The 12,619-nt window shown below is 39.2% G+C and overlaps 1 protein-coding gene across 1 annotated transcript in view; it reads left to right on the top strand.

Moving 5' to 3' along the window:
• LOC124722315 overlaps positions 1-3,227 on the top strand; it is a 62,118-nt gene extending 58,891 nt beyond the window's left edge. Inside the window, exon 4 of the mRNA XM_047247495.1 lies at positions 2,215-3,227. Within this exon, the coding sequence (XP_047103451.1) occupies positions 2,215-3,041 (827 nt within the window). The 3' untranslated portion in view covers positions 3,042-3,227. The remainder of the gene's footprint in view (positions 1-2,214) is intronic.
• Positions 3,228-12,619: the final 9,392 nt, after the last annotated feature.

The following is a 12,619-nucleotide window of genomic DNA, read 5'->3' as shown; positions in this document are numbered from 1 at the left end:
GATGCAGCGAAGCCTTTCTTCAACACTTGTTGCAAACTGCCCAATGTGTAGGGCATGCAACACACTCATGTTGGACAAAGCAATACGAGCAAGACAGAAGGGAGGCCACGTGGCCGCTGATGTGATGTGGCCTGTTGCCGCTGTGGTCTTTAACGACGCTGCCCCATGCAATGGTGAGTTGAAAGTTGTACTGTGGAATGGCTTCCCTGTCATCCTGAACACCTGCAGTGTGCCTAACGGGTTGACTGAGCAACTTCTGATACCTCCCCTCCACACAGCAATCTGATTGCCTGCAGCCCATGATACTTTGAAGGACAGTGCTACATTGAGCACATCCGTAAGGGTCAGATTCTCACATTGAAGTGCATTTTCAAAGACTTCCTTATCTGGAGCTAGACGAATAACAACAGTGTTACTTTTAACAGTGTAGGATTCGTGGTGGGTACTAGTGACAAATTCACAATGACGGCCCAGCTTGTGTTATTCTGCAACCCATGATTTGTTAGGTTGATTTGGGAATTTTTGACAACGGTAAAATTCTACGCCTATCACAATTTTGCATTGTGAGTGAAGGTACATCAGAATGGTACCAGACAACATGAATATTACATCCAATAATTTATTATAAATAATTAATAGTGTACATCTGCACAGTGTGGTATTAAAGAAATAATTAATAACTAGAATGCATGGATGGTTGATGATGAAAGTATCATGCTGGATTCACTGATTGTGTTCATGCGGAGAACATGATTATCTGACACTGCTGTGCACTACGTCTATGCTATAACTTAATAATGGATTGATTCTGGCTGTTTAGCATTCACAGCCGATAACTGAAATGCAATGCTACAGTTTGCTACAACATCTGTTGAGATGGTGTTAACATAACAGAAGTTTCAGTTTTTAATGCTGGCCAAGCATCCTGTCCATCACTGTTCCCTTAACGAGCATGGAATTGCCTACTTTGTGCCAATCTCACAGTGTATCTTTTTCAGCCCACTGCTTTAAAATGGAAATTTCCTGATGCATAAATTCTTTCTGTGGGTAGAGCACCCACCAGTATGTGATACTTGTGTACTACTTACAGCATGCCACATTTGCTGTTAATTGAGATGCTTTCTGTTTTGGCCGAGTGTGGTATAGGCTTTAAGATTTTATGTTATGTTTCATCTCTGTACTAAAGTTCTCAAGTGTTTACTCATGGTGACTGGCTCACCGAGCAACTGTATAGGGATTAGTCAGCCACTATTTCAGATTCATTATTTTAATTAATCACAGTTAATTTTCCTTGATATTCTTCAGGCATATTTCATATGTTGGAACCCCTGCCCCTGTGAACAAAGGACCTTACCGATGTGGTGTGGCTTCCATGTCTCAACGATACTGAGAGCAATCACAGTGAGGGGGTATCTGTGCAGAGTCCTGACTAACTTATGGTTTCTTTAAAGGGGCAGCAGCCTTTTCAGTAGTTGCAGAGTCAATGGCGTGGGTAATTCAATGATTTTGCCTTGAAACATTAGCCAGCATGGTCTTTCTATGTTGATACGGCAAATTTCTGAAAAAAATGAGAAAACTACAGTCATTATACACTGACTGACAAAAATGGCAAATCATCCAGAAGATTTGTACAAGTGCACACCACCAGTGGGTATGAAATGATTAGAGTTGCTATTCTCTGTGACAGTTGGAATGGCGACCAGAGTGCATTAATAGTGCTTGCATTTAGTAGTGTTGGGACTAGGCGTTGTAAGGTATACAAGGGGTGTGAACTAGAGATTAGAAAGGAGCTGTGTATGCCACATTTGAACTCGCCAGTGGGTCCTGTGACGTCATCTCCAAACTCACCGTCTCTTTACGCCCGGAGGCTCAACTCACCATTTCCATGGCTGCCTGTGTAACTGAAAATGCGCCACTTGAATCTGCTGTCAGATTCAAGTGGACTATTGCAGTGTAGCAAGGGGAGAGGGACATCATGAGTTCACTAATATAAAAGAGGACTTGCAGTGTCATTGCTGCTATTTACACTAATGCTGGGCGTGATGATTATTAATATACTGCTCAGTCAACTGTAAATATTATTCTGTTTATGTATTCATTTATATAATTTGAGTGTGTGTGTGTGTGTGTGTGTGAATTTTAATATGTTACAGCTATTGTCCTATATTATGAATATTTTCTGGTAATTGATTGTCTTCTTCATTTTTTTTTCAGTGTATCCCCCAAGGCGAGCTGCTAGAAATTTGGATGATTTCTACTACAGCACAGCTCCACAATCTCCGGTTGACTCTGATTATCATGAACATCAACTTTCTTCTCCAGTTACGATGAGCCCTCCTATTTTAGAATTTCCAAGTCATCGAAGGCATGATTTACATGCTCATCATGGCCCCCTTTATAAACCTGTTGGTGTAAGAGCAGACACAGCCCAAAGCTCATCACGTATTACACCCCAAGGTAGCCCAGTCTCACATACAAATCCACTTCTTGTTACTGGTCGTAATTTCCACCCTGTTAATTTATCAGAGGCTGGTGGTGTTTATTTTACAATTGGTGATCATGTTAGTGATAGTACTCAAACTGAAAGTGCTTCAGGGTTTACACATGAACATGGTGAACTGCAACAGTGTTATGTGGACTCTGGACATTATTGGGTTCCTGTGGATAATACACAGTCATCTTCAGGCCAGGCTTTCCAAATCCAGACAGGATTGGGAATAGGGCTTCCAGGATTCAGGAGAGTGTCTTCTGCTTCTGGAAATCTTCTTCACTTGGCACATGGCCCACCTCAGCTAATTTCTGCAGTAGGTCCTACTGGTTACTATTTCCAGCCTGCCCCAACACCTTTACTCAGAGCAGGGATGAGTATTTCACAAGGAACTCAGCGACGGGGATCTCTTGAAGAGTCTTTACAATCTGGATCACCAACTTTCCTCCATTCCACACCATCAAGCTCTGTCAGTTCAAGTCCAAAGTTTTTTCACACCCATGTAACTGAAGATAAGCACGACCCTCACCTAAGGTTTGAAGATACCTTTTAGCATACAGATTAAGCCATATTTTCGATATTAATTGGCTGACACAAATGACTGCTCATTTACTGAAGTTGACTGAATTTAGAAATAATATTCAGTGTGAGTTAGTCATAAATTCCTAAAGTAAATTACTTTATATTAAATTTTCAGTAGCTCTACTGCGCATGGGTAGAGTGTGTACACATTGCAGATAAAAATGAAAAAAATAAAATTTGTTATTCTGTTGAATTTAGTTTTGCTTTTCTTACAACCACTCCTGTTTACTCTCCTGTTATAAAACCATAGCATTCTGTGAAACTGTTGTCTCCAAATTATAAATTTATGTAAAAAGAGTAGGAATAACACTATCATATTACATTATACACTCCTGGAAATTGAAATAAGAACACCGTGAATTCATTGTCCCAGGAAGGGGAAACTTTATTGACACATTCCTGGGGTCAGATACATCACATGATCACACTGACAGAACCACAGGCACATAGACACAGGCAACAGAGCATGCACAATGTCGGCTCTAGTACAGTGTATATCCGCCTTTCGCAGCAATGCAGGCTGCTATTCTCCCATGGAGACGATCGTAGAGATGCTGGATGTAGTCCTGTGGAACGGCTTGCCATGCCATTTCCACCTGGCGCCTCAGTTGGACCAGCATTCGTGCTGGACGTGCAGACCGCGTGAGACGACGCTTCATCCAGTCCCAAACATGCTCAATGGGGGACAGATCCGGAGATATTACTGGCCAGGGTAGTTGACTTACACCTTCTAGAGCACGTTGGGTGGCACGGGATACATGCGGACGTGCATTGTCCTGTTGGAACAGCAAGTTCCCTTGCCGGTCTAGGAATGGTAGAATGATGGGTTCGATGACGGTTTGGATGTACCGTGCACTATTCAGTGTCCCCTCGACGATCACCAGTAGCGTACGGCCAGTGTAGGAGATCGCTCCCCACACCATGATGCCGGGTGTTGGCCCTGTGTGCCTCGGTCGTATGCAGTCCTGATTGTGGCGCTCACCTGCACGGCGCCAAACACGCGTATGACCATCATTGGCACCAAGGCAGAAGCGACTCTCATCGCTGAAGACGACACGTCTCCATTCGTCCCTCCATTGGCGCCTGCCGCGACACCACTGGAGGCGGGCTGCACGATGTTGGGCCGTGAGCAGAAGACGGCCTAACGGTGTGCGGGACCGTAGCCCAGCTTCATGGAGACGGTTGCGAATGGTCCTCGCCGATACCCCAGGAGCAACAGTGTCCCTAATTTGCTGGGAAGTGGCGGTGCGGTCCCCTACGGCACTGCGTAGGATCCTACGGTCTTGGCGTGCATCCGTGCGTCGCTGCGGTCCGGTCCCAGGTCGACGGGCACGTGCACCTTCCGCCGACCACTGGCGACAACATCGATGTACTGTGGAGACCTCACGCCCCACGTGTTGAGCAATTCGGCGGTACGTCCACCCGGCCTCCCGCATGCCCACTATACGCCCTCGCTCAAAGTCCGACAACTGCGCATACGGTTCACGTCCACACTGTCGCGGCATGCTACCAGTGTTAAAGACTGCGATGGAGCTCCGTATGCCACGGCAAACTGGCTGACACTGACGGCGGCGGTGCACAAATGCTGCGCAGCTAGCGCCATTCGACGGCCAACACCGCGGTTCCTGGTGTGTCCACTGTGCCGTTCGTGTGATGATTGCTTGTACAGCCCTCTCGCAGTGTCCGGAGCAAATATGGTGGGTCTGACACACCGGTGTCAATGTGTTCTTTTTTCCATTTCCAGGAGTGTATCAGTCATTCTGTCGTGTCCGTTTGGATGGCTTTCGTTGAATTCAGTTCTTCATGACGTACTCATTCTTCCATACTGCCTTGAATCCTTTCTCACCCCAAACATATTTCTTCATTTTGACCCCCCCCCCCCCCCCCCCCCCCCCCCCGTTTTCCTTCTGTTGGCAGTTTATGAATGTTCGTAGTTGCTGTGCTTAAATTTCTATTCTTGACTTGTGATTAAAGTTGTAGTGTCTGTTTATCATTCATTTTGTAGACTTTTAGCAACTATTATTGTTTGAATTATACTGATATGCCAGGATAGTACATTATATCAGACTGTTTGTTAACATATTTCTTCCTTCCTGTCGTAAAATCCAGGCTTCCACATCTGATGTTTCATCCTTGGTGACTTTAGTAATATGGGCATTTGGCTGTGATCTAAGTCATATCATTGTGCTTAACATATCAGTGCAGAATATGTTTATAAATGCATCGATTTAACCAAAAATAAAAGCACAGGAAAAAAATTTATTCAGAGTTAATTATAAATTCCAAGCAAAAGCTATACTCACTGTTTTGGCATAAATTTTGCAATATACAGTGATGATCAGCCAAAGAACCTATAATGTTAATTAAATTACAGTGCTTCAAATTATGCATTTTAATTAATTAGTTTGTTTATTTCATAACTTTTTTGCATGTGTTTCTTTTACTAACTTTGATAAACCCTATACATTAAATCAAAGTGAACTCTAAGTGATGTTCCTGGTTTTGGACAAAAAATTAAGGAACCACATAAAGAAATTGTCTGTTTACTATGTTTCACCACATTTTATCATATGGAATCTTTATTATTTTCTTATTTTCTACAGTTGAATGCACTATACGCTTCTCTCAAAGAGTTGAATTTCAAGCTTTGGATTTCTCCTGTAGAGCATGATTTTGGCCTTAGATAAGGGTGTCCATTTCATTTTTATTATAAAATCGAACATTTAAAAAATTTAGAAAAAACCTTGGACAATTAAGGAGAAAATGGGATGCAAATTGCCTTTGCAGAAATTAATGAACACCTTTGCATCATGCACTCAGATGATTCCAAAAAACTTTACAGTCATTGTTCTGTACCCAAAAAACTTTACAGTCATTGTTCTGTACCCTTTTCACGTTTTAAGTATTTTACCAAGAAGTGTATATTGTTTTGACATTTTTTCATAAAAGTGAGCACATGATATGCCATCAAAGAGCCATCATTTTGAGAAAGAGCCATGCCTTTATTGTTTCAACTTTCATTCCTTTTTGCCCATCTGATCACAGTGAGTTCACTAAGGAAAACACTCAGACATTCCATAATTTCTCCATTACTGATGGTAAAAACAAGTTCACTTTTTAGATTATTGTTAAAATTACACTTTCGTTTTGGCATAATCAAACAGTGATGGCATAGATTTAAAAGTCTCATATCCAAAATAATGTCTTAAGAGTGCTTACCACAATGGAAATGGGAGTTCTTACTATCTAAACCAATCAAAAATGCAACTTAACATGAAATGGTATGATCAACAGTGCAAAACATTAACAGTAAATAAAGAATGTAGAGCAAGTTGTACAAGTGTCACTTCCTAGTGTATATACTTGTGTAGTAAATTGTTATTATAAAACACTTTAGCCATGCAGAATCACAAAAAAGTGGGACATTTGATTGCCCTCAATAAAACTTTTGGGACTGTGGGACATCATGGGGGGAAAAAACTGGACTGTCCCAGGAAAAATGGAACAGATGGACACCCTACCTTACAGCAATCATTTCTCCTGCTGATACTATGAGGGCATGCTGAAAAGTAATTCCTCCAATTTTTTTATGTGAAAACTATTAAAGGTTTTTAAATAAAACAAACATTATTAACATTCTACATCTTTATTGTACATGTCCACATGTTTGCAGCCCCCTGCTGATGGAGGGCTCCAAATTGTAGCATGTAACATGGCGGGGTGTAACTTAACTATGTCAGTGCATGAGAAACAGCTTGTTGTAATCAAGTTTTGAATTCGAAGAGTCTGTCCACACACACAGAGCATCCTCTCTGTCATGACAATGCCAGAACACACTCAAGCACAGCAACATTTGCAACAATGTGATGCCTTGGATTCACTGTAATTGATCATTCTCCATTGAATCCTTACTTAGCCCCTTCCAATTTTCGTCTGTTTCCAGAACTTGAAGAACACATTGGAAGACTTCATTTTGATAGTGATGAAGCAGTTTAGGTACAGGAGACATTACGGTTCCATCAACAAAGTGAAACATTCTACAGTGATGGTATCAACAAACTGGTCTCTCTTTGGGAGAAATGTGTGTCTCCAGGCTGACTATGTTGAGAATTAAATATTTGACATTAAGCAGGAAAGCTGTAGTATGCTAATGAAGCTTGTTTTATTTAAAAATCTTTAAGAGTTTTCATGTAAATTTGTAGGCATTACTTTTCAGCCTACCCTCATATTCTGTAGATTTTCAATGGCCTTTGCCATTAGCCAGCACAAAATTCTATTTTTCCCCCTTCTCGGTGTTCTTTACAATCTTAGCATAGCATATTTTTTGGATTGTTGCTGTGCACACATTTTTCTATGAGTAAGATTCTGCTCTAGAAATACTGTAGTGGAATATTTTGTCAAATACGTTAACTCACACATGAATTCATTATGGAATTAATTAGAAATTGGATCTCAAAGACCAGCAAGCAAACAATTAGATGACCATCACTATGTTTCACATACTTTATAATCCAGTTGTAGTTGTTGTCTTGATTCAGTCTTGCTGCACATATAAGTGTTCATCAGAAGGAAACCTATTGGACTTAGATTCTGCAAACCATACCTTACATTACAACTATCAGAGTTCTTTACCTTGACAGCTGTTATCAAATGCTGTTTTTATTATGGGTGTTTTATCTATATACAGAGGCAATTTCACCTTACTACTTCAATCAGCCAGCTACATTTCATGCAATCTCTTAATAGTCAATGTCAACAGTTCTGTTTTGCCTGGCATGGAAACTTACTTTAAGCATGTTTGTCAAGAAAGGATCCTTACAACTTCTCTGGAAATTTGTGAATTAAATTTACCAGAGTTTTACAAGATCTTTCACATTTCACAAGTGTTAGCTTTGTTTTTTTCAGTTTCTTAATTGCATTTTGAACATGTTTTCACAAAACATGAAAATCTAATATGATCTCGATCCAATCACTGAAACATCATTATTTCCACATTCAAAGCATATGCTTGCATCCATCTTCATTAATGTGTTTTTCTCTGACTGTAAAGAATAAATATAAAGGGACTAATGTACTTTCCATGCTCACACAATGCTTCAGTTTCGATCAGTTTCCTGTGATTCTCTTTCTTTCATTTCATATGGTTACTGGAGTTAGTATTTTATTTGAAACTGCTAATGTTTATTGTCCATTGTGTCAGAAGCAAGATCATCAAATGTAATGAGTGAGAAAGTTCAATGTCACTCTCTTGGCCAAGGTGCTGCTTTACAGTGAGAAATTGTTTGTGTGTCAGGATAGCTATTTCAAGGAAGAAAAGTTGCTGCGGTTTTGAATGAAGATAGAAACATGTAAAACATGCCAAGAGAATGTTAGAGAAAGATGAAGAAGCTAGAAAATTGTGAAAGTTGGTAACTCTGATGGAAAAAAAAAAAAAAAAAAAAAGAAATGTTGTATGGATAAGCAGATTACCAAATACATTCATTTACTGAGAATATGATGTGGTGTCAATTCTATAATTATCGTCACAGAAGGGAATATCTGAGACTTGGCAGATTGTTGGCCACCCTTACAGAAGTATAGCACATTGTTATATGCAGTTTTTCACAACCTGGAATTTCGTTATGAACATTTCTGTGGATGTAAGCTGTCAATGAAGAAAGATGATGTGGCTGCATGGTATATTTTTCTCGATGTCAATTTTTAAGACAGATCCAGATGATGAATAACAGAAGTGTTCCTCCTTGATGAAACATGGATCTGTTCCACCCACATTCTCAAGCAAAGTTAGACAGATGCCATAACAAGAGGAATAATGGTAATGCCTTCCAGAAAGGGAGGCAGATGTAATGTTCTGCTTGCAGACAGCTTGCTAGGTTTTCTCCCAAACTGTCTCCTGTTTTTTAAAGAAGAAAACAGAGACACTCTTGAAGGAATGAATTGTGATAAGTTCACTAATTCGCTAATCCCAAATAAGGAAAAAGAAACATTAACAGGTATTATTGAAAATGCTCTTTACCATTGTTTTGGTGTTGTTAAGCTACCTACTGTGGTAAAGCAAGAGGAGGAGGTCTTTGTTTTGGCTTCAACATTGGAATGTCAAAGTAAGTGAGAATTTTAAAAATGTGCTTCTCGTAGATGTAATATCACCCTATAAACCACTGTTCCCCAAATATAAAATAGGTGAAGTGGCAAAAACATACAGGCGTACAGTCACTAGGCTTATCATTTCCATTTTATTCAGTTATAATTGATCTGTATCTAAATTAAAGGTTACATTATGCGCAATAATAATAGTTTATCCTGTCTATAATTTGAGCACTTTCCAATGAAACAGTTAGGAAAGTCACATCTAAAGACTTGTCAACTATCATTCCTATTTGGTGCATTCTGGAAAAATGTCTCAAAGTAAAGCAATTGTAGAAAAGTCAGTGAAAAAAAATAATAAACAAAAATAGTGATCATTTCATTAAATGACGACTGTGAATGTGACACTCCCAGCATTTATAATAGCGACGAAAGTCATGTTTATGGAGTTTTTCCATTGTCGTCACAGAAATGTTGCACAGGCAGATTCAGCTGAATGTTTGCAGTATATGGTCAACAATGGTAAGTAGTTGTGTAGCAAAAATATATCTTTGCAAATGTTAAAATTGCAATAAGATGACAATTATTGACAACTGAGGCGAAATGATGTTATCTCAGTATTCAGTGTTATTAAGGAAATCTCTCACTGCTTATAATATAATTGCTGCAACACTTAGTCAGTGTTCTGGTGTCACTGTTCTTCTTTCTTCCTATACCAGTAGACTTATTTAAGATACATTTTTGCATCTTGATTAACATGCAAAAATTTTAATTTGTAGGTAGTTTTATAAATGAATAGGCTGATCAGAAGATGTAGTAAAGGTCAACTGTAAACCTAACTATCACTTTCTCATAAGAAAATCAAACTGGTGACCCTGTGCTCTTGATGCACCAGAAAAACCGTATTTGTCATGAGTAGCTCAAATTATCTCATGTTAGAACTCTCTTAAAGAATTTCAATTTAGAATAGATGAAAATTTGGTTTATTCTTCAACATCATAAAAAATGCATGTTTGTAAACTTACTGTATGCCATCTTAACCCTTTCATGGGCCATGGGGGATATACTTCCCTCTAAATATATTTCTGTACAGTGTTTATGGGAATATGTGTTACCACTTCTGTTTGCTCCTGGCATCTAGTGGCAGTGTGCTGCACCAGCCTTCAGGACTGTGAGAAGTATATATCCCGCAAAATAACAGTGTTTTAATGGTTACTGGGAAGTATGGGTACCACCAGTGTAGTTTCTGGAAGAGGCCTGGGAAGAATATTTACCAAAAAATTATGCTGTCATTTGTGGTCCTTGAGAAGCATAGTTGCCACCAACTTAGGGGTATTCCAAAGCTTTTGGGAATGTGTCTTACCACCTCTGTTTATGTCTGACATTTTGTGGTAGTATACTGCACCAGGTCTATGAAAACTTCCACAACAACCAGTGTCTGTTTGTCACGGAATCACTACTGTTGTTGTAACACATTGCTTCACTTCTGCAATATACATTATTATGACCTGCATCAGCTCATATCTTTACTGTGAAATAAAGTTTCAAGAATAGTTTTCACATTGTGGTAAGTAAACTTTAATATCGGTAACAAATATTTTTTAAACAAAGTAAAAGAAAACATTAAATAAAAACAGAAAACATGGTTCATTAATTTTTTTACATGTAATGGCAACACTTAACAGCTCACAAAAGGTAAGTGGGATATCCATTTACTCCCACAGTTTTAATACCCCCAAAGGTGCCATGGTGGTATATGTACCACCTCAGTTTTTTGCCGTAAACCACAGAATAAAATTATCAAAAAATAAATATTATTAGTTGATCAAAATTCTAATAGGATACCAAAAAAATTATCTTCGCTGAGTTGCTACAAAAAAAGCGCCTGCGAAAGAGTGAAACATTTTTGCCAAAAATAAACTAAAATGGAAACACAGTGCATCTCTTTCAGAACACACTGATATCAGTTCCATCTTTGTACATTTAATAGGTCACAAGTTTAAATGAAATGCAAGGTCACTTGCGTGTTTCATGTGGGATCTGGGAACTCTGTCTCCACATGCTCCTGCTGAAGTACCAATCCTAAAATAATTTTTGAAGTGAATCTATTTACAGTACTTTTCCAGACAAAATGAAATTAAATTATAAAGCAATTCTTTATTTTCTCTGCTACCAGTATCTCTATTTGGAGTAACACATTATAGCACATACTTCACACCACAATGTTCACCACTCACACTTTACACTTAAAAAGTCATTGTAGCTACTGCCATCTGCACATAATAATCCTTCACCATTCTGGTTGCATCTAAGCTGCTCTAAATGGTTTTGTTGTAAGTATATCACAATATTGTACAAGTCAGTGATCAACACACATGATAATGTATTCACCTTAACACTCACAACACCAGGAATTCACTTTACCTAGTAATTGCATCATACTTACATACCAAACCAATTATGAGTTATTGAATGAACAACATTTTGGATTCAGAAATTTGATACAACCATAAGGAAAAAATTTCATGTAATTTGTATTTCTGTGATTGGAAACATGTCCATGAAGCATCTTGAAAATTAGAAAACTATTTCATCTGTATGAAAATCCTTTTTATTGGACTCATGACTGCTTTTGTGGCACTACAACCAAATCTTCAGGAGAACACCTAGATCCAAACACACAACCATTATACACTGCTCAACAGAATTATGGAAACATTGCTTTGCTCAACTGCTGTTCTTCATTGAGCAATAATTGAGGTGTGGTTATGTTACCAAATTATACCTTTATCTTTCACAAATTAAGTACACAACCAGACATCATTATTACATCCCTGGTCGTTTACATAAAAATTAAAAATAAAAAAAAAACACAAAGTGGAGACAGTCTTTCTTCCCATCATCCTGGGTGCATTTCATTGGGCTTTGAGAGCTTAAATAACATTTATGCCCTGCATGAGCATTCGTCACTGCCTGACACATATGTGGCATGCTCCATATAAGTTTACGGAGGTCGTTGTGTGGTATCAGTTTTCATCCTTCTATGATGGCCCTTGGTAAGTCTTTGGTGGAACAGGACCACCACGAACACATCTGTTAAGCATGTCCCACATAGGCTTGCTGGGGTTTAGATTGAGACTCGCCACCAGCCATTCCATTACTTCAATGTCTAAGGCTTCTCAAGACTTCCCTGCTAATGCCCATGACATAAGCTCTGGCATTTGAAGGAATTCAGGCTGCTGCCATATACATTAGCCACCACATGGTCAAACAGGATCTATTTGATGTACTGCCTGGCAGTAAGGCAACCATGGATGATGACCAGATCCATATGGCTGTCAGCACTATTACTTCCCCCCACTTTGGAAATCTTTCAATTCCCTGGGCAGGATTTGGCAGGTATTGCTCATCACAGGTCTCTGCACATGAACGTGGCCATCACCTTTAATCAGAGGATCCCTGGAC

The sequence above is a fragment of the Schistocerca piceifrons genome, chromosome X (genome assembly GCF_021461385.2).
Source record: "Schistocerca piceifrons isolate TAMUIC-IGC-003096 chromosome X, iqSchPice1.1, whole genome shotgun sequence".
Classification (NCBI taxonomy): Eukaryota; Metazoa; Arthropoda; class Insecta; order Orthoptera; family Acrididae; genus Schistocerca; species Schistocerca piceifrons.
The sequence above is the reverse complement of the archived record's forward strand: the minus strand, read 5'-3'. Positions and strand labels throughout refer to the sequence as shown.